General features: G+C 37.1%; 4 protein-coding genes across 7 annotated transcripts; 2 read left to right on the top strand and 2 right to left on the bottom strand.

Moving 5' to 3' along the window:
• Positions 1-12: 12 nt before the first annotated feature.
• Positions 13-8,272, top strand: LOC140768212 (phosphatidylinositol 4-phosphate 5-kinase 10-like). 2 transcript variants are annotated; one of them, XM_073108393.1, is made up of 9 exons: positions 13-212; positions 951-1,114; positions 2,323-2,488; positions 2,672-2,782; positions 4,180-4,352; positions 5,171-5,304; positions 6,192-6,300; positions 6,523-6,748; positions 8,142-8,272. In XM_073108393.1, the coding sequence occupies exons 2-9, from the start codon at positions 972-974 to the stop codon at positions 8,151-8,153; spliced, it is 1,074 nt and encodes a 357-aa protein (XP_072964494.1). In that variant the 5' UTR covers positions 13-212; positions 951-971; the 3' UTR covers positions 8,154-8,272. The 2 variants fall into 2 exon arrangements, with proteins under 2 accessions (XP_072964494.1, XP_072964493.1); XM_073108392.1 differs by lacking the exon at positions 8,142-8,272 and having other exon boundaries at positions 6,523-6,960.
• Positions 8,165-12,817, top strand: LOC140768210 (uncharacterized protein At5g41620-like). Of its 3 annotated transcripts, none has more exons than XM_073108389.1 (3): positions 8,165-8,674; positions 9,859-9,984; positions 10,921-12,817. In XM_073108389.1, the coding sequence occupies exons 1-3, from the start codon at positions 8,330-8,332 to the stop codon at positions 12,475-12,477; spliced, it is 2,028 nt and encodes a 675-aa protein (XP_072964490.1). In that variant the 5' UTR covers positions 8,165-8,329; the 3' UTR covers positions 12,478-12,817. The 3 variants fall into 3 exon arrangements, with proteins under 3 accessions (XP_072964490.1, XP_072964489.1, XP_072964491.1); XM_073108388.1 differs by having other exon boundaries at positions 9,853-9,984; XM_073108390.1 differs by having other exon boundaries at positions 8,538-8,678; positions 9,853-9,984.
• A 147-nt stretch (positions 12,818-12,964) lies between these two features.
• Positions 12,965-14,912, bottom strand: LOC140768214 (uncharacterized). Its single transcript, XM_073108394.1, has 7 exons — positions 14,468-14,912; positions 14,221-14,384; positions 14,020-14,122; positions 13,820-13,936; positions 13,577-13,747; positions 13,365-13,488; positions 12,965-13,261 (listed from the first exon to the last, which is right to left on the bottom strand). The coding sequence occupies exons 1-7, from the start codon at positions 14,762-14,764 to the stop codon at positions 13,131-13,133; spliced, it is 1,107 nt and encodes a 368-aa protein (XP_072964495.1). The 5' UTR covers positions 14,765-14,912; the 3' UTR covers positions 12,965-13,130.
• A 603-nt stretch (positions 14,913-15,515) lies between these two features.
• Positions 15,516-17,999, bottom strand: LOC140768211 (GDSL esterase/lipase At4g01130). The gene is made up of 5 exons (XM_073108391.1): positions 17,265-17,999; positions 16,960-17,169; positions 16,631-16,782; positions 16,254-16,524; positions 15,516-16,181 (listed from the first exon to the last, which is right to left on the bottom strand). Exons 1-5 carry the CDS (start codon positions 17,749-17,751, stop codon positions 15,913-15,915), a joined length of 1,389 nt encoding a protein of 462 aa, XP_072964492.1. The 5' UTR covers positions 17,752-17,999; the 3' UTR covers positions 15,516-15,912.
• Positions 18,000-18,285: the final 286 nt, after the last annotated feature.

Genomic DNA, 18,285 nt, shown 5'->3' with positions numbered 1-18,285 from the left:
TTGGCACTGGAATCCGTTTTTGGACCCCCCAAATCTGAGCCTTCTTCTTTGGACTATTGGTTTGAATCCACCCTGTTCCAAGTTTGCGACAACTGCTTTCATCTCGACAAGGTGGCCCCTTAAAATGGGTCTGCTTTACTTCCATACCTCTGCTTGTGATTGCTCTCGCGAGGGAAGCAGTTTCTCTCGCGAGGAAAGCGATTGCTTGAGAGGTAAATTTTTATTTGATATATGATGGGTTTCTTTTACTTCTTATTGGAACCAAATGACTTGGAAGGCTTTGATGGTTTTTTGTTTTGTTTTTATTTGGAATCCCCGTTTGAGTATTCAGCACGTATCCTTGATCTGTTTGAATCTTCTTTAATTTTATATTGAGGCTTGATTTGACACAAGAACTCAAGTTGGGCTTTTATTGGGTACTCGTTGTATTCTTAGTTTCTGGAGATTTTGGTTGAATCACCATTTTAGAAAACGATTCTTTGATTGATATATGCTGGGGATGGTGGACACAATTTGGACTAATGCAATATTTTTCTGCTTGGATAGTGATTACAAAATGTAATGAAAAAGAGAGAAGGAAATTTTCTCTGGAAGGAATTTTGATGTTCTTTATTTTTGCAATCTCTCTGTTAATGGGAATGCTTTGTTGCTCTGATATCCGCAGGCTATTGCCATGTTCTTTTATATGAGACATATAAAGAAATTTGGTTTCATGACTCAATTTTATTATTACATTATTTTAGTTCATTTCTCTAATTTATAGAAGAACCAAGTACTACTATCCACAGATAGTCATTTTTATGTGATTCCTTATATTCTATTGTCATGTCGAGCTTTATGGTATAACTTTTTCTTAAAAAATTTAAGTAAGTGATCCTATGGCATGGTTCCTTTGATCTTTGTATTTCCATCGTTAGGTGATGTATTGCATTACTAAAATCAAAATGCAGGTCTATGTGGAATGAAGCACAATGATCTCACAGAAAGAGTTCTCTCTTCTCGATTTTGCCTCCAGCTCGACTTACTGCATACAACTTCCTTCAGTTAGTTCTACAGATTCTCGAGCCATGTGTGTTGATTTTCAGTGGACTGATTATTGCACTGAAGTTTTCAGGTTTCTACTTTCAATCACAACAGATAGACTTGAAAGCATTACAAAAATGAAATATCGAGGATTCCTTCAAGGACATCATAGATCTACTGATTTCACCTATTGAACTTATCTTCACGTAACTAAAGAATTTGGTGTTTTTTCTTTTTCTTTTTAGTGTGGTGCTATGACCTATCATATTAATCTATTGTTCATTTACTGAATTACAGACTTATAGGCTTATAGCTACAGGATAATTGCAGTTTTCTTGGATGTCTTTGTATTGCATTACCACAATACCTGCAACTCACTTATCAGCTTTGCTTACTGATTATGAGATATTGACTCATTTTTTCCTAATCTAGACTGTTTGATTTGTCCTTTTTGCTTCACTGTAAGAGACACAACAGAGTTGGCAATGGTTTAATCTGAGCTTTTCCCAACCAACCATGAAAATTTTTGGCAAACCTGCCGATTCCCAAAGGCTTTCTGGTTTTTGCCTACAAATGAAGTACATCCTTGAAGCAACCTAAATAGGTACTAGATACAGTCAAAAGCATAACGCACTCAGGAATGAGGGTTGCTTCAGAGAATCTATCTCTATTATTCTCGCCATTTTTACCATTTCCTTCTTCCTCAGCAATTTTAGTTATTTAGTTGATTATAAGCTTAACCATCAAATATAGCCTTTAAGATACCTCTTCTTTTCATTTACATTTTCCAAGGTAGATATTATTTTATGAATGTTGATATTCCCTTCTTTATTTCAATTTTCATGGATTTTACTGTCTTACTTACTGGGAAAATCCTTGCCAGAAATAAATATGACTATGCATTATGTGAGGCTTCTTTATTGCTCTTGGAGATATTTACAACATTAGAATATATTGAAGCAGCAGAGAATTGCAAGTAAATTGATAAGCTTTCCTACGTGATATGCCATCACCTTAATGATTTTTCCTTGAAGCAATATATTTCATGGCACAGTAAAAATGCTACAGGAAAAATTCTGTCTCTTGTTTGTATTTTTATCTAGTAAGATTGTGTTCCAATCCAATTTTCAGCTGTTAGATGATGTATTATATAAAGTAAAAGATTTAGAATGTGGTTATTAAACTTGCTAGATTATATTGTACTAGATTGACATTTTCATGCCTCCTCCTTGATGTAATTAGAAATTAATAATCATGCTTGTGAGCCAATATGAATTGATTCTCTGTATCCATTTGTAGGACTCTTCAGGAACTTCAAGATATTGATGCAGATGGCTACATAGTTTCAATTCGTAGCCACGAAACAATTATGCAACTTAATTCGGCAAAAAAGACTGGCATTCCTTTTCAGCTATCTCATAACAAAAAGTTTATTGTAAAGATCATCTCCAAGTGTGAAAGTAAGGTAATACAGATTATTCTATTCATAGTAATCTAATTTAAGTATTTCATTGATTTCTTTTTGCTTCACTTTATTGTGCTCTAAAAAGCTGTTAGTTGGTTATGAATCTTATGATTGCTTTTTTGTTCTTGTCTGCAAGAAAATCTTGCAGAAGATGTTCTTAAACTTATTTTTCCATGCATTTAGGTACTTCTGCAGTTTCTACCGAATTACTTCCGTCACATGCAGAAGTACAAAAATTCTCTGCTTACAAAATTCTATGGACTTCATGTAGTGAAGGCATCAGGAGGCAAAAAGGTAGGCTTTTGACATTTTAATTGTGTATCTAATATCTGACATGCATTATTAAGAATATCATAGTAATCTTATGTAGTAAATTTTAATATCACTACAATGTATTCTCACCATCTTTGTGGATGCTATTGAGTTATTAGTCTTCTTTATTGTTTTCTTACTTAATTTTAATCCAATATACTTGAGGGTAGAGAACCACAGGAAAGAATTTGGCAATTTAATTCCAGACAACCATTAGTCTATAGGAAACATGTGCAAAGCGAAGACCATTTATTCTATATCCTGAATTGGCAATGGATGAACTAGCAGATAACAATATTGATTTACATCAACAAGTAATATTTGGATCCATTCTGAATTGTTGTATCATTTTGGTTGATTCCCAGTCAAAATAAAAAAGGATTGCTCTTCACTTAGTTGCTAAGCTTGATGATGATTTTATTTACTACTCATTATATTTAAATGCTTGTTTGTCCAGCAAGAAAAATTTTTCTTTGTGGAGATAAGAGTTTTCCTTTAAATTGGACAACTCGGAAAAGGGACAATATATTATAGTAGAAAAGTAACCCCAGATGTATAGTTATTTTCCTATACTTTAGTTCTGAAAAATCTGTTGCAATGTTTTTAACTTTTTTTCCTTTGAGTTATTTAAAGTTCGTAAACTGAAGAGACATGCTAAATTTCTCTGGTGTAGTGTTGAAGTAACCAAGCTCATAGTTAATCAATGAACATGGATCCTTAATTTGAAGTGCAAATCAAGTTGGCTTTCCAATCAAATTCAGCGACATTTACTAATATAAATATGATTAGACATAGGGACAACTTTACTCTATAACCATGGGCTGAAAATCTGGCATCCATTTATTGCTTCTTCTTTTGTAAAGTATCTCAATGAAGGATCAAAGTAACTAACCCTTGCAAACTTTCATAAATGCTATTTTTGTATTCTTCCTATCTTATTATTAATGTTAGTCTCCATTTATGAACAATTAGTTCAGATGGGTTCCTCCGTTCCTGTGTCAAACCTATGTTTGTTACATCTGCACATTCAAGAATAGTTGGTCACTCCACAGTGATTATATTGTCCCTTTTTCTAGTGTCTTTATGATTTTATACATGCAATTCATGCACAAATTTAATTCAAAACTTTATCCATTATGTGAAGAAGGAAAATCACAAAATAAATAATTCTCGAGTATTGCGTAGCTACTTAAATGAGTCAAGAGGCTATGGGTTTTATGGAAGTTCGTGGCATGCAACCTAGAATGGAGAGACTAATCCAACATAACAATTAATAACATAACCTAGATTGGTTGGACTTCTAAGTTATCCAATATTAATTTTTGTCATTGTAGGTCTATTTGTTCCTTTTTTAAATTGTTTAGTATTGCTATGAGCAGGTTCGCTTTCTTGTAATGGGGCACATTCTTCGATCAGATTTAAGCATTCATAAGCAATTTAATTTCAAAAGCTCGCTTCAAAGTCGCCCTGTTGCAAAATCAAAATCTGGACTAGAGGAAGATTTTAACATTGCTTTTTATCTCGACACATCAACACGAACCCAGATTTTATCGTAAGTTCTTTTATTTGATTTTCATTTGAAGATAGAAAAATTCTCCAATTCTGTTCTTTTGTTTGACTAACTGATTTTTGCTGTGCCTTTCGAAATTATATGCCAGATTGGAACTTAGGATCTTCAATATCAAAATAACCAGACCCCATCATTAATTTTGTGTGTTTTGTTTTAATAATGCCTCTGTTTTGTTGAATGACAACAAGAATTAATACATGTTATTGGATATATTTTAGTGTTATGACACAGTCTCTGTGAAACTTTATTTGAACAACTTGTCATAAATTGATTAAGAAAATGGTTTTTGAAACAAAATCTGTAACCCTTTTGTTGCACTACCTTCCTGCATTGCATTTTTTTTCTTCTCTAAGATTGCGGATACTCATGTCATCTGCATATGGTAGTGGATACTTGATATATAGGTATTGCATCATGACGGACAAGAATGATGCATGATGTAATTATTGTTGCTCTCACTGAATAAATAACATATTTGCCCATTACAAAAAACACTTTCTGGTTTTTAGTTCGTTTAGCACTCTTACCACCTGTAGAAGACATGGCTTCTAATAGCTTGGTAAAATCTAAACAGCTGATAATATTAGTGGTAACTCGTGCTAGTTTATATTTTCTTCATCAGCTAATCAGCTTAACTAATTGATGTGCTTAATTCTCAAGTGCTTATCAGATTTGAGTATAATGAAAGTCAACCCTGCAATAGTTTCGTTAACTGATTAAGAGTGTACATTTGCAGCTGCAATTTAGTCCAATAATATATCACTTCCAGATTCAATTTTGTTTTGCTTTGTTTACCATAGGCAAGTTAAGCATGACTGTGACTTTCTGGAAGAAGAAGGCATTGTAGATTATGGTCTCTTGCTGGGAATGCATGTCAGCGCCACCCCCTTCGATGCTGTTACCAAATGTCCATCCTCTTCAGCATCAATAGCAGGTAAAGGATATTTGATAGTTGGCTTAAAATTTATATAGATACCCTTTAGATGGTATATCCACATGTTTGCTTACCTCTTGACATCAAAATGATTCAAGTCACCACAATAGCTTCATCACTCATAAATCATGGTGGTGAGACTACTTGTGGCCCTTTTAAACACACACTACCAAGGGGCATCATGTATAACCATTCAATATAGGTTATGATCGACCTGATTATAAATGTATTAATATACATCATATGGAGTTTTGTATAGTGGAAGAACTAAAATATTATAATACTTATATAATGATATATTAAATTAATTTATGACAGTGTATTCATATTTCAGTTAATGTGTACACGTATTAATATGCATTACTACATCCATGCTAGCAGGTTTGTCACTAGTATAGATATTATACTGTGTTCATGGATATCTACCTCATTTATGTATGCAAGATAACCTTGGTATTTCAAGCTAATGTATTTTATTTATCTAGTCCAATATAATAACCAAATGGCAAACTTACATCATGATCATTATAGTGTTTCCCGTATTGATTACAAGGAAATGAGAAATAAGTTTCGGAAAAAAGCACAAAAAAATTATCCCATGTTCTTGTTTCTGCTCCAGATTAGGCTTAGGAGAAAGTCAATCACCATGCATCAGAAGTATCATGAACTCAATAGCTTCCAGCACAGTATCGTTCCTTATTTGTTTTATCCTACTATAGGTGAAACACAATTGTATATATGAATCATCTATCCATATAACAAGTTTTACAGATTTATTTAAGACAATTACTTTATCATGGTGTGTCAAATTTATTGAGATGTGACCATGCATGAACACTATTTACAATTAATGAATTAATAAGTGGGTCAGTGGATTTCCAATTCAGGGTCAAATGATAGCAAGAGGGAGCATTCAGATGCGGACAGTTCATTGCAAAGTGATTCAGACCAAGATTCAATATCTGATTGCGATTCACAATCTTCGGCTCAGATAGTGTAAGGAGCTATCCTCACCATTTTCACCATAAAAAATTGGGAGAGAAAATCTGGTATTCACTAGGAATTAGAGCCTATGATCTAATGACAGCACATATTCTATGGATGGATTATATACTCCTGTTTTACTACACTGCTTCTCAACAAATTATTTTTGCTTTCCATAAGACTACAACTTTTTACATCATCCTCAATCTTACAAGAAATTCTGATAATTTGCAGACCTGAGGGTAAACTTGGTTTGAGGATGCCGGCACGTGCAGTTGATGTCCGGAGGATGGAAAATTATGTCGTGTCACGTCAGAGAGCAAGAAAAGAAGAGAAGAACAATGTAGTTCTATATCTTGGGATTGTTGACATTCTTCAAGGGTATAGCATACTTAAGCGTGTGGAGCAAGTGTTCAGATCTCTGCAGCAGGACTCGTTGATCTCAACACCAGCTTCCAAGGTTTATGCTTTGCGTTTTCAGGAGCTTCTTTGCACAATTTTTCGTCAAGATGAATCTGACTCAAACAAGCTTTAGAAAAATTTGTTAGTGCTACAACCTTTTTATTTGTACTTAAGTATGCTCGTATACGATCCTTAGCCAATCTCAAACATTTCAGTGTGCCGTTTTCATTCTGGAATCAAATGACGTTTGGTTCTCTTGAATCAGCACAATGAGAAGCATCACTTGTTCTGCAAGAAACAACTTAGTCTGTCGATTTGCTTGAAGAACAGACAGATCCCATGGTTTCTTCTTGCTCCCTTTTTCGCAGGTCATGATCCAGCTTAAGTTACATTGTCTGGTCTAGTTCCTTAGAATCCAACAGTATTAGTTCAGTAATTTACTTGAGAGATGGGCCCTGTTATCTCCAAACATCACGCCAGTAGCTTTGTTCTGAACTCATCATCTAATTTCTCACTTTTGGCTCATGTCAATGGACAAAATAATAACCATCTCAAGAAGCATGCTATTTTTTTGTTCCCACTAAGTAGCAGAAACACCAAGATACCTCCCCTCTTGTGCCTCATTTGCAAAGCCATTGGTGCCTACTTCTACTTGAGACAAAGCTAGAGTCTTTGCATCATATAGGGCCATAATAGAAGGAAGTGAATAAAGCTAAAAGTGTCCAACATTTGAGGTGCTTCTAAACTTCATACAAATATTACAGGCTTTAGGCTTAGGACCACCAAAGTATTCTCTCCTTGACATCTGAAACTGGTCAGGTTGATTAGTGAAATATACTGTGGAAAATTGGCCTACCTCATCTTTTTAATTCAAATAAACCACTACTTTCTTCTTCTTAAGTTTTTAGAGGAGTTAATTAAATAATTTCAAACAAGAGATGTGCAGCGGTTTGGGTATTAAGAAATATGCAAGGCGACATTGACTTTGATATCTTATATAACCCAAACTGTAGCTTACTTCATATGTCCTTCTATTTTCCAGTACATAACATCTGGCAAATCACGGGCTCTAGCAATTTGTATTTAAATATACCAAACATTGGAGTTGGATATAATTGGAACTTCCGTTTAAGATCGAATTTAGTTTATTTTTCCAAGATTTGATTGGATCGTTTACCATTAATTTTTCCGATATCGGTCTAATTTAATTCCATATATTAGTCAAAAACCATTAACTTTAAAACTGTAATGCAATGAGGCCACCTTTGGATGCTCAACAGTAACTATCAAAATGACCATATGGTCTTGTAGTCCTTGTCTTATTGTTATATCTTCACTACTTTTGATGGGTATATTTTGTTCTCGTTAATTCCTCAAGAAATTAATCCTCTTATATTCAACTTTTTTTTCACATTAATCTCTGTCTCCTTTCTCGGGTCTCCTCCGGCCAGGTGCTAAACTAGAGATTGGTTCAGATTTCAGCGGACTAAATCCTCCCTTGTCTCAAACTTTTTGACATTTGTGCACAAAAAGGTGCATAGCCTTACTCCTATACCATCCCCCATCAAATCACATTCTATTCTCTTTTGTTCTCCCTTCTCTGCTGCTCCTTAGTATTTCAGTGCAGGAGGAAGTGGCAATGGAAGGGGAAAGGGGGGTAGAAATGGATCAAGGGGAGGTTGGAGTTGGTGTTGGGGGTGGAAAGGAGGAGCCTTTGGGCTTAAAGCTGAGGAGAAAGATGGAAGCGGGGAGAAAGGGAGGACTTTGTACTCCAGTTCCCAACTGGAAGCTGGAGGAGGACGATGGCCTCGAGAAGCCGGCGGCGGCGCCGAGGAGGAGCTCCGTGTCGGCTCGACAGCTCGGCGCCAATCTCTGGGAGATGCAGGGACTGCTTCACTTGTCAAAGATGAGCCGGAGAGATCACAGGAAAGGGAAGGACTTGGAGGATGAGATCGATCGGTCGTCGATTAGCCCTGCTCATCATGTATGTATGTCTTTTTTTGTGCATTTCTGTCGTTTTGGGTGTTGGATTGATGGGTTTGATTGTTTCTCTTTGTGGAGATCTTAAGTTGTTGGTTTTTGATTATTCTCATAGTCGTGAGGGTTTGCTTTTCTTGGTTAGTATTTTTTAGGTTTTCGTTTCCCTGATCGGCGTGAGCTTCTGCATTGCAAATTGATTATTAGTTTGATATTATTAACCAAAGTTTTGATGTTTGGAACATATTAACTCATAGGTGGGGTATGGTTTAGAACTTTAGATTAGATGAGTTATTTTGCTGGTAATCAATGATGAACAAGTTGTTGTTCATTAAAGGAACTCTTGTTGTTAGATAATTATGGATAAAGAAAGTTCTACATTTAGGAGGTATGTCGAAGTTAAATGGCATGAACTTACCAAGAGATGAGCTTGCAATTGAGCCAGGCCCATCCAAATAGGTTATTCTTTGTTTGTTGAGGAACCAGAAATTTTTTTTCAAAAGAAAATGAGTGCAATTGTTTGAGGAACTGCAATAAATTAGAAGGATGTTGTCATTATGTAAGGCGAAAATAATTGTAATTGCATTGCGTGTAAATTAATAATTGTCTATCAGGCACATACTAATTAACTATAACTGTATCTTTGTACCTGGTAAATTCATCATTAATTTGTTAATACTTTTCTTTCTTGCATCAGCTAGAAACTTCGGCATGAATTTTGGTGCATCAGAGACTATGTAGTTCAGTAGCAAAAAAATGGTCTTTTAAGGTGCTACAAACAGAAGCAGAAAACTGCAAATTATGAAAATAATAACACGAAGAGCAATTTCATCTGGTCGTACTGTCTCCATGCTGCTCTGTGGACCTTTTCTCAGATGTGCAGCTTGTTGCAGTTTTGTTTTTTTATATTTTCAAAATCCTAACCACCATAAATATTTTCTTTAAATCCTATTCATATTATATTATCATCAGTTAACTTCTAGCTGAGCCAATAAGGTTTTCAGAAACCTTTAAATTGACTGTTCTTATATTCCATTTTTGGAGTTCTGTGACAATAATAGTTATTACTTATTACAGTCCTGCTGTACATATTATGCTTTATGCTAACTTAAAGTTATTAGTTATCAAATTCAGATCACTCTATATACAGCAGTCACTCTCTTCTAACTAGAGTCTTTTTAATAGATCCAGCCCCAAAGTTCAGGTAGTTTGAGGAGGCAGGTAGCCACTTCATTGATCCAACATCATAAGTTGAATGGGAGTTGTAGTCGAGCCCTACAGCCAGTTTCTCCTGCAAGTTATAGTAGCTCAATGGAGGTAACTGTGTACATGTTGTTTCTTCTCTGACTAATTGTCTATATTTCGTCTTTTGTTGTCATCTCGTTAGAATGTCCTCACTCTATGATTTGATTGAAGGATATGTTGCTCAGCAAATTACAAGCTATTATGATAAAGAATACAGTATGATCTAATTCAATATGCTAAATGGAGTCGCCATTCTCAACCACATTATGAGTGCAATCAATGTGCATTAGTTAGATGGGATAGTAAAAATGCTATGTTATACTAATTTAAACATGTGCTTTTGTTCTTCTTGGAACTTGTTTAAGATCGATGCATCAATTACCAAAATTACAACTTTTGCAGCTCTCTAGGAATACAATTCTGAAAACATTACTATCAGAAAAGCATATAACAATGACTATAAAGGTTCTTTTGAAACTTTAGAAGATGATATGGTATCTACTTTGTTAGGTCCTACTTCTTACAAGCTGGTACTAGTACTTCTTACTTAGTTATGTAGAAGTAACCAGCTAAGCAGAGGTAGTTATGTCAGAGCTTTTGTATTCATTCATAGCATAATTAATTTAGGAAAAAAAATATAAATTTTGGAACTATTTCATAATTTAATGAGCTACTGACATTGTAGTATTACTAGGTTGATTGATGTTTAAAGAAAAAAAATATTACTCCTGCAAGTATTCTTTAATACCTGCTTTGTTGTTCATAGTAAATGTATATACAATTTACATGTTCTTTGCTATATTGGCTGTTTATCTCTTTCTTTTTTCCTCATGCCAATTTAGAGACCTGAATTTTTGTTTATATTTAAGCGTCTTGCTATTATGCATGGTAGACTTGCTATTATAGTTCTATTTGCTTCCTTCATCCATTTTTCCACAACACCTCTGTGCAGACTATATTTAACTTCTGCAGTTCTGTGTACTATGGTTGTGTTTCTGCACCTGGCAGGCTGCTGCTTATAACCAAGCTATCACTCCTAGCAGTTCAACAGATCGCAAGGGAAGGCTTGGAGAGACAGGATATAACCTTAAAACATCAACAGAGTTAGTGAAAGTACTGAATCGCATTTGGAGCCTGGAAGAACAGCATGCTTCCAATGTGTCATTGGTGAAGGGATTAAAGGTGGAATTACAGCAGGCACGAGTGCGTATTCAGGAGCTGATGCAAGAGCAGCAAGGGTATCGCTGCGAAGTGGATTCTTTGATGAAGCAAGTTTCAGAGAACAAACAGATTAGGAAGAGCAAAGAGCAAGAGCGGATTAAAGCAGCAGTCCAGTCGATGCGAGATGAAATTGAAGATGAGAGACGATTGAGAAGACGCTCTGAGAACTTGCACAGGAAGTTAGGTAAAGAGTTATCTGAAGTAAAAGCAGCATTCTTAAATGTTGCGAAAGATCTAGAGAAACAGAGGAAAGCAAATTGCCTTCTAGTAGACCTCTGTGATGAGTTTGCAAGGGGAATTAGAAATTCCGAAGAGGAAATTAGGGAGTTGAAACAAAGGTCTACAAAGGATTACGATGATAAATTTGACCGGCTAATTGTTCATATTTCTGAAGCGTGGCTAGATGAACGAATGCAAACGCAGATAGCAGAATCTAGGGGAGATTTGACTGAGGAAAGCACAATTACAGAGAAATTAAGGGGTGAAATCGAATCTTTTCTTCAAGCAAGACTGTCATCTGTCTCTAAGAATAATGAAATGCATGGTAAAAATGGGAGACGAGAAGGTTACTTGCGGCGCCAATCACTTGAGTCTGTCCAGTTGAATGGGGCAACTGGTGCACCTCGTGATGCAGAAGATGATGATTCTGTATCCAGCGATTTGCAATGTTTTGAGCTTACGATGGATGCTGATATTGATGTGAACCGTGAACAGTTAAACCCGCCTAATATAAATGGCACAGAAAAACTAGATCAAATGAGAAACTCTGATCTTATGGAGAAAAGAATGAGGTATTCTGATAGTACCATGAGTCAAAAGATGTCTAGCCTTCACATGCAATTTGGTGGCCGAATGGATAACCCAAAATCATGTGGTAAAAAGACACAGCTTGTAGACAGAGAACAGGAAATTAACTCTGATGCTGATGGTGAAACTGCAGGACTGAAAGCAGATCAGACTGAAATTGTTGTGTCCCATCAATCTGAAAATACTTGTACCAAGGAAGGTGATGGCACATTGAAGAGCCATTTGGAAATTTCTGAATGTCGCAATGTTCATCATGGTGGCTCTCAGGGGAAAGAGTCTCAAAGTCACTCATCATGGATGAGTCAATTTGGTGAGGGAGCTGCTTCCAGAGATGCATTGAATCTTTCTAGCCCAGTACAGAAGTGGAATAACCAGCGAGCAGCTTCAGATATCAAGATATCTGAATGTTCCTTAAAATTGCAAGGAGGTGTTAAAGAGAACAGTTTAAAGGCAAAATTACTGGAAGCAAGGTTAGAGGGTCGGCATGCTCGTTTAAAAGCCTCAACAGGTTCCTCAGTCAACAGAATAAGAGAATGACCATTTGGTGGATCTTGATGTATATGTTGTTTGATTTCTCGGTTTCCTACATACTCTTAAGGGTGCCCTTGAAGTTGAAATGCTGTAGTGTTCCCTGTTTGGCTTCTTTCCCCTGTAGTTCTCTCAATTTTGTATATCTTGGTTATCTCTGTTTGGCTTCTTTTCCTTGTACTTCTCCCACTTTTGCATATTACGAGCGGCAAATATGCAAAAGACTACTTAGTTCTACTTTTTCTTGCCAAGATAGTTTTAGACTTTAACTTCTTGTACAGTGTTGAAGACTTAGTATATGGCTCTCTTATTGGAATATCGATTAGCTCAGTGATCAAATCTTTCTCTTCCAGTTATAGTTAGTCCAATCAATTAGTATAATCTTGAGATGCTGGCAATTATGCCTTGAAATACAGAAAGTGGTCTTTAATGCCGTTCTTTGCAACAGCTGACATGAGCAGGTCAGTCCCAAAATTTTTGCAGTTAGCCGCTCCGCTGGAGTCCAATTAAAATATCTAATCCATTTCCAAGGTTTGATCAACAACTAATTCATGTCCTTGTATGAATGTTCTAATGGTAGAGGTTGCAGCCTTGTGATGCATGCTGAGCATATCATAACAGAAAAGATTCTCTGTCGAAGTGAGATAACTTCATTCTGTATATCAAGAGCTTTTCTGCAAGATTATGGGAAGAACCAGTGATATGTTGCCGTTTTTTGGGTTGCCTCTGAATATGGTCATTGTTTCTTCATCCAGATCAATCAGCACAGTGCATAAAGTGTATAGAGTTGGACCTGATTTTTGCCCACGAAATGGGTTCAGTAAGCTTATTCAATGCAGTCTAAAGGGAGTTGCTATTGAACCTGAAAAAATAAAACTTTCCTTAAAACATATCACCTGTCATGAAAATTGGGTATTCTTCATCTGCAGAATCTCCAAGTAATTGGAGCGCTTTTTCTTTTGAGCATGCTGAAAGTGTCGCTGCTCGCTTATGTCTACTGAAGGAGTTCTTATCTTGCATCTTCACTTAAAAAACAATGAATTAACATAAAAAATTTCCATCTCGGTGTTCTATTTTTGATGTGTTGATACTATCGTTTGCAGTTTACCTGCTGTACTGGAAGATGGAGATACATGTTTGCATGGAAGAAAGGTGTTGCCCCTGCTTCATGAACCGAGTAGCGGTTGCCAGAGGCTGTCTCGATGTTCAGAATCCTCCTGCTTCTTGTATCTACCAAATTGTAGCTATGACCAACTGAAACATTTGGGAGACGAATTCTCTGCGCGAAGAAATAAGAGACAAATTGTGAGTAAATTGATGTTGCTGACACTAGGAAGAAGAATTCTCTTACATCCATTGCATCATCAAGGCCAGTCGCTTCTAAGAGATCTCGCGATATGAAGTTTCGACCGATACCTCCTGCTGCAATTTCCTCATTGATGGGAGGCACAGAATTAAGTGTAAACGCCTGACGAATCGACATTGAGGATCTCAAGAGTTTGACTCACACCATGTAATGCTATTTAAAAAGGAAGGAACTGCAGATGTTACCAGTCCATGGCTGTTGAATCCAAATGCACAGCTTGGGAGCTCGCCTGCATATGTGTAAGCAGTGAATGACAGTCCATTCTGCAGTTTAGCCCTCACCAAATAGCTGCCACATTGCAACCAGCATTAAAATTCTAGCAATATATATATAGGTTTTGATTGTGTTTTCTTAAGATTAATGCACTAAGAAGGCCTAGAATTTACGTGTGACCGAGCAACGCTACATTAGCATCTTCGTTATGTGCAGCGATGGCCATGGAGTCATTTACGACAAGAACATCGGAGCAATCATCATCGATGACTTCTTCTGGCACCCCGACCTTCGGAATAAAAGGTAGTATCTCTTTTCGAAAATTCAGCAGCATTATCTGGACAGAAACATTGGGTGCTAATTTGATACTTGATATATATTACTACTACTATGTGCAAGGTTCAGTTCAGTGCTGCTTACATGTAGGAATGGGACTCCGCTGCCTTGTGCAGTCCCTAGCAATTCATCCCAGTACTTTGGATATCTCTGGCTATTAGCAGTTTGGAGTGCTTTAATAAGTGGCTTAGCTTCTTCACAGGTGTGAGCAAAAGGGAGGAGCTGCTCCTGAAGGATGAGGTCTGTGTCTACTCTGCTCCTGATCAAACTGGAGAATCTCTTCCCTATCAGGAAACCCAAATGGAAGGCTTCTTCGCATGGCCCGATGTCGAAAATTTCCAGTGTCTTCTCCTTCGAGACATCCATGTCTGAAGCCAGCATGAGCCTCACACTCCTGCCAATGGAGACTAGTCACCACCTTATCTTGGAGTTGCCTTTTCAGCTATTCTATACCTAGTTATAAGTTCATTGGCCTGGCCCACCCCGGCTTCAGGTCCAAGGCTACCAAAAATAAGTAAATCAAGGAAAAAGAAAGGAAAATAGAAAACCCCTGGCTTCTATCGAAGGAAGCGGCAAAGTCCGGCAGGCGTAGGTTGGCAACTCGGCCTTATTAACACTCCTTCTTACTTCGTCGTTCTTCCTTTAAACCTCCTTTTGCGATCAAAACCCCTGGGAGAGGAACTTTACTCGGGAATATTGTATTCCATTAAACCTCATATTAAAGTCTTCTTTGCCACTCTGTGCCTAGAATCTATAGATCTTCCTGGAGGAAGATATATCAAGTGGTGAGCTGCTTATTACTCCAAAAATACTATGGTAATTTTATTTTCTGCTGCGATCTATGCAAATGTATATAATGTTTCTTACTATACAAACTAGAAATGTGTTTTAGTTTACAACAATTGAATATTTTTTGGAGATCTCTTAGATTCTGTTAATACTAGGTGCTTGTTACTTATGGTGACTCTTCTTGAAAAAAGTAATTTTTTTTTCCATGTGACCAACCAAAACTTCTACTCATTTTGATGAACCTAATGGTTTGAGGCCTGATGAGTCTACAACTTTACAACATCCTCCGATTGATAAGAAAGAGATGCTATGTTTTGAGAAGATTAGGTAGGTGAGCTGCTCTTTTTGACTCTCTTGAATTGTGAAACATAATCAGAGAAGATAAAGGGGTTATACTATTTATTGTTAAAATTTATTAGAGAAATTGGTGAGTTACTATACTGATTGGAAGTATAGGTTCATGTGCAATGAATTGCTTTCAGTAAGAGCGAAATATTCTCAGGTCAGCGTTTCTACACTTGGGTGTTCATCACTTTGGGAGCAATTCGCTTTGTAAATAACTTACTCCTCTAAGAATTTTAAAACTCAAATATTACTCAATGTGAATAGAATTGGCAGTACAAGTACAATATGGTGGTTATAAACCATAGAGTTTTGTATGATCCCATTAATTGCATGTTTTACCAACTTATAAGTCATTATTTATATTGTCATACACATATGATATGAATACAAGCTGCTTATCCAATTGGTTGCAAGTGGCAAAGTGTAGAGAGATTGAAAGGTGGATTGGTATATGATTCTTTGAGCACAGCCATTGTGATGAGCTTATTTGCCGCTTCAGTGGCATGGATTCCATCCCAACTCACATAGTTTTCTGGATCTGCGCAAGCTTCTGCAGTAACATTTTGGCCATTGATTACTTTGCTATTTCCACAGAAAACCTCCTGGTTAAAGTTATGCTCACCCCCACCATATCCACAGCACGATTTGATTCCATATCGTAGCCCTGAAAGAACAAAGATGGATAGTATATTAGCACATATAATCTCATTAGATGAGAGATGATCAAGGAGCTTACCGTGGTCTTTGGGATGCTGGAAGAGCCCAAGCTTCACAGAGTGGGTGTCTACATATATGATTGAGGCATCTGGGAGCATCTCTCTGGTTTGATGCAGGGCAACATTCAACATATTGTTGTAATCCACCACTGCACTGTTAATTGAAATCATGCAACCATACACATCCAAATCTGAGGCACTGGGAGAGAGCTCTGTCAGGAATGAAGGATAGCACCCAACTGGTGCAAGGTTGAACACCATGAAGTTGCGACCTCCCATGTCATATAAATCCTGCATCCAATTAGTCCAAGAGATGGATAAAAGTTAAAGTTGAATGATGCAATGGCTTTTGAAAGATTCTTAGAGTTATTAAAGTAATATTTAAGACTTAACTAACCTTTATTGTCCAAGAGATTTGGTTGACCACCTGAGAAAGAGATTGTTTGACTTCTTCTGACCCAATGGATTTCAGATTAGAAGTGAAATCGTTCTGACCAATGTCTATGGTGTAAAGTGCATCACTGAAGATGGAGGTAGGAGGAAGATATCCTGTAGGAATATGATTCAAATCATTATAAGATGATTCTTTTTTTTTTTTAAGCTAACAGTTTCTAAACTGAAATGCTAAATTGGGTTCTCCCTGAATATTCTTTGCTTTTACCGTTTTGTCTAGGGAGACGTAAACATAAAAGAGAAGGGTTGGTGCATGAGGTTTTAGGAGCAAACCAAGTTTTTTAGAGGTAAGGACTTGAGCCTTGAGTTGCTTGATCTGGTTGAGCTGAATTGCCAAGGAGAAAGGACTGATCCCAGAGACGAAAAGCGAGGTGTTCGGCAAAAGAACGGTAGACGCCAACGTCGCAAAGTTGGCTCCATGTCTGAAATCCGAGCCAATTGACCGGAGATAAGGGCTAAGGAATGGAAGCCCAAGAGCTTGAGCTGCAGTCACAAGAGAAGAAAGAAAACGCTATCAAACAACATATTCTTATGCATTCCAGTTACTTAACGACAGTGAGAGGATCATTGCCAATTACCTAAGAAGTCAATGACAAGCCTGCCGTCCGAAGCACGGCCGGACAGTCTCTTGAAGTAGGTCATGCCGAACGGGCCGTGCTGCGCGGGGAAAGCCGCCCAGAATCCGCCGGTATCGGAGTTCGAATCACCGAAGTTGAAGATGGCCTGAAATTTGCATTTGGCTTCAGCTAATGGCCCAGAAGGAGCCAAGATCAGCAAGATCAAAAAGGCCCACATTGCTGTAGCCAACCCTCCAGCCATTAGTCTTGGGAGGAAATCAAAGGAAATAATAAGAAGAGTGTGTAATGAAGAGGGGCTCGAACTCGCGTTATATACAAGTGTCGGCAGAGAATTGTCAGCACCGAAATTAATGAAGGATACGCCTGTCAGGGCCTTTCGCTCTGGTACAAGACAAGTTGATTGAGTGGGTAAATAGAGGAGGTCACATGTCACATGTGTCAGAATACGAAGGAAATCTTGATGCCATTCGAGTGACAAACTTCTCATAGATGTAATCGTGCTGTGTCTTTATGCTCTTTTGTGACCCGCGTACCTTGTAGTTATTTGCTGGATAGGATATTGCAGCATAGGTTGGCAGTTTTTAAGGGACTTTGGATCCTCTCTCATGATTCAAAACGTCTCCTCTATTATCGCAATGCTATTGTACGATTGATCATAATTGCCACAATAATGTCGATCATTTGTGGAAGCCTCCTGCAGTTTCCGTTTTCTTTAAGATTGGGCCCAAGCCTTGCTTACAATTGGAATGTTTGAAGGCATGACCACTCTTTAAGAGGGTACACTGTACTATGGAATGTGGATTAAGAGGGTCTAAATCCAAAACGTGTTGTAACTATAACATGTCTTTATGCCAATTTCTAGGACCAGAAACTTTATTGGTAAGAAACCGGAAGTTGTTTACAGCTGAGCAATTTCAACACAAAATGAACAGGAACTCATTCTCATTTTTCACCCATGTATATGGCCACCTCTATGGTAACACTTTATTGGTTTCACAATATTACATGAGAAGTCCATCTT

The sequence above is a fragment of the Typha angustifolia genome, chromosome 10 (assembly GCF_048772165.1).
Source record: "Typha angustifolia cultivar Huaian chromosome 10, ASM4877216v1, whole genome shotgun sequence".
In the NCBI taxonomy this organism is placed as follows: Eukaryota; Viridiplantae; Streptophyta; class Magnoliopsida; order Poales; family Typhaceae; genus Typha; species Typha angustifolia.
Note: the sequence above shows the minus strand (reverse complement) of the source record. Positions and strands in the feature narration are given on the sequence as shown.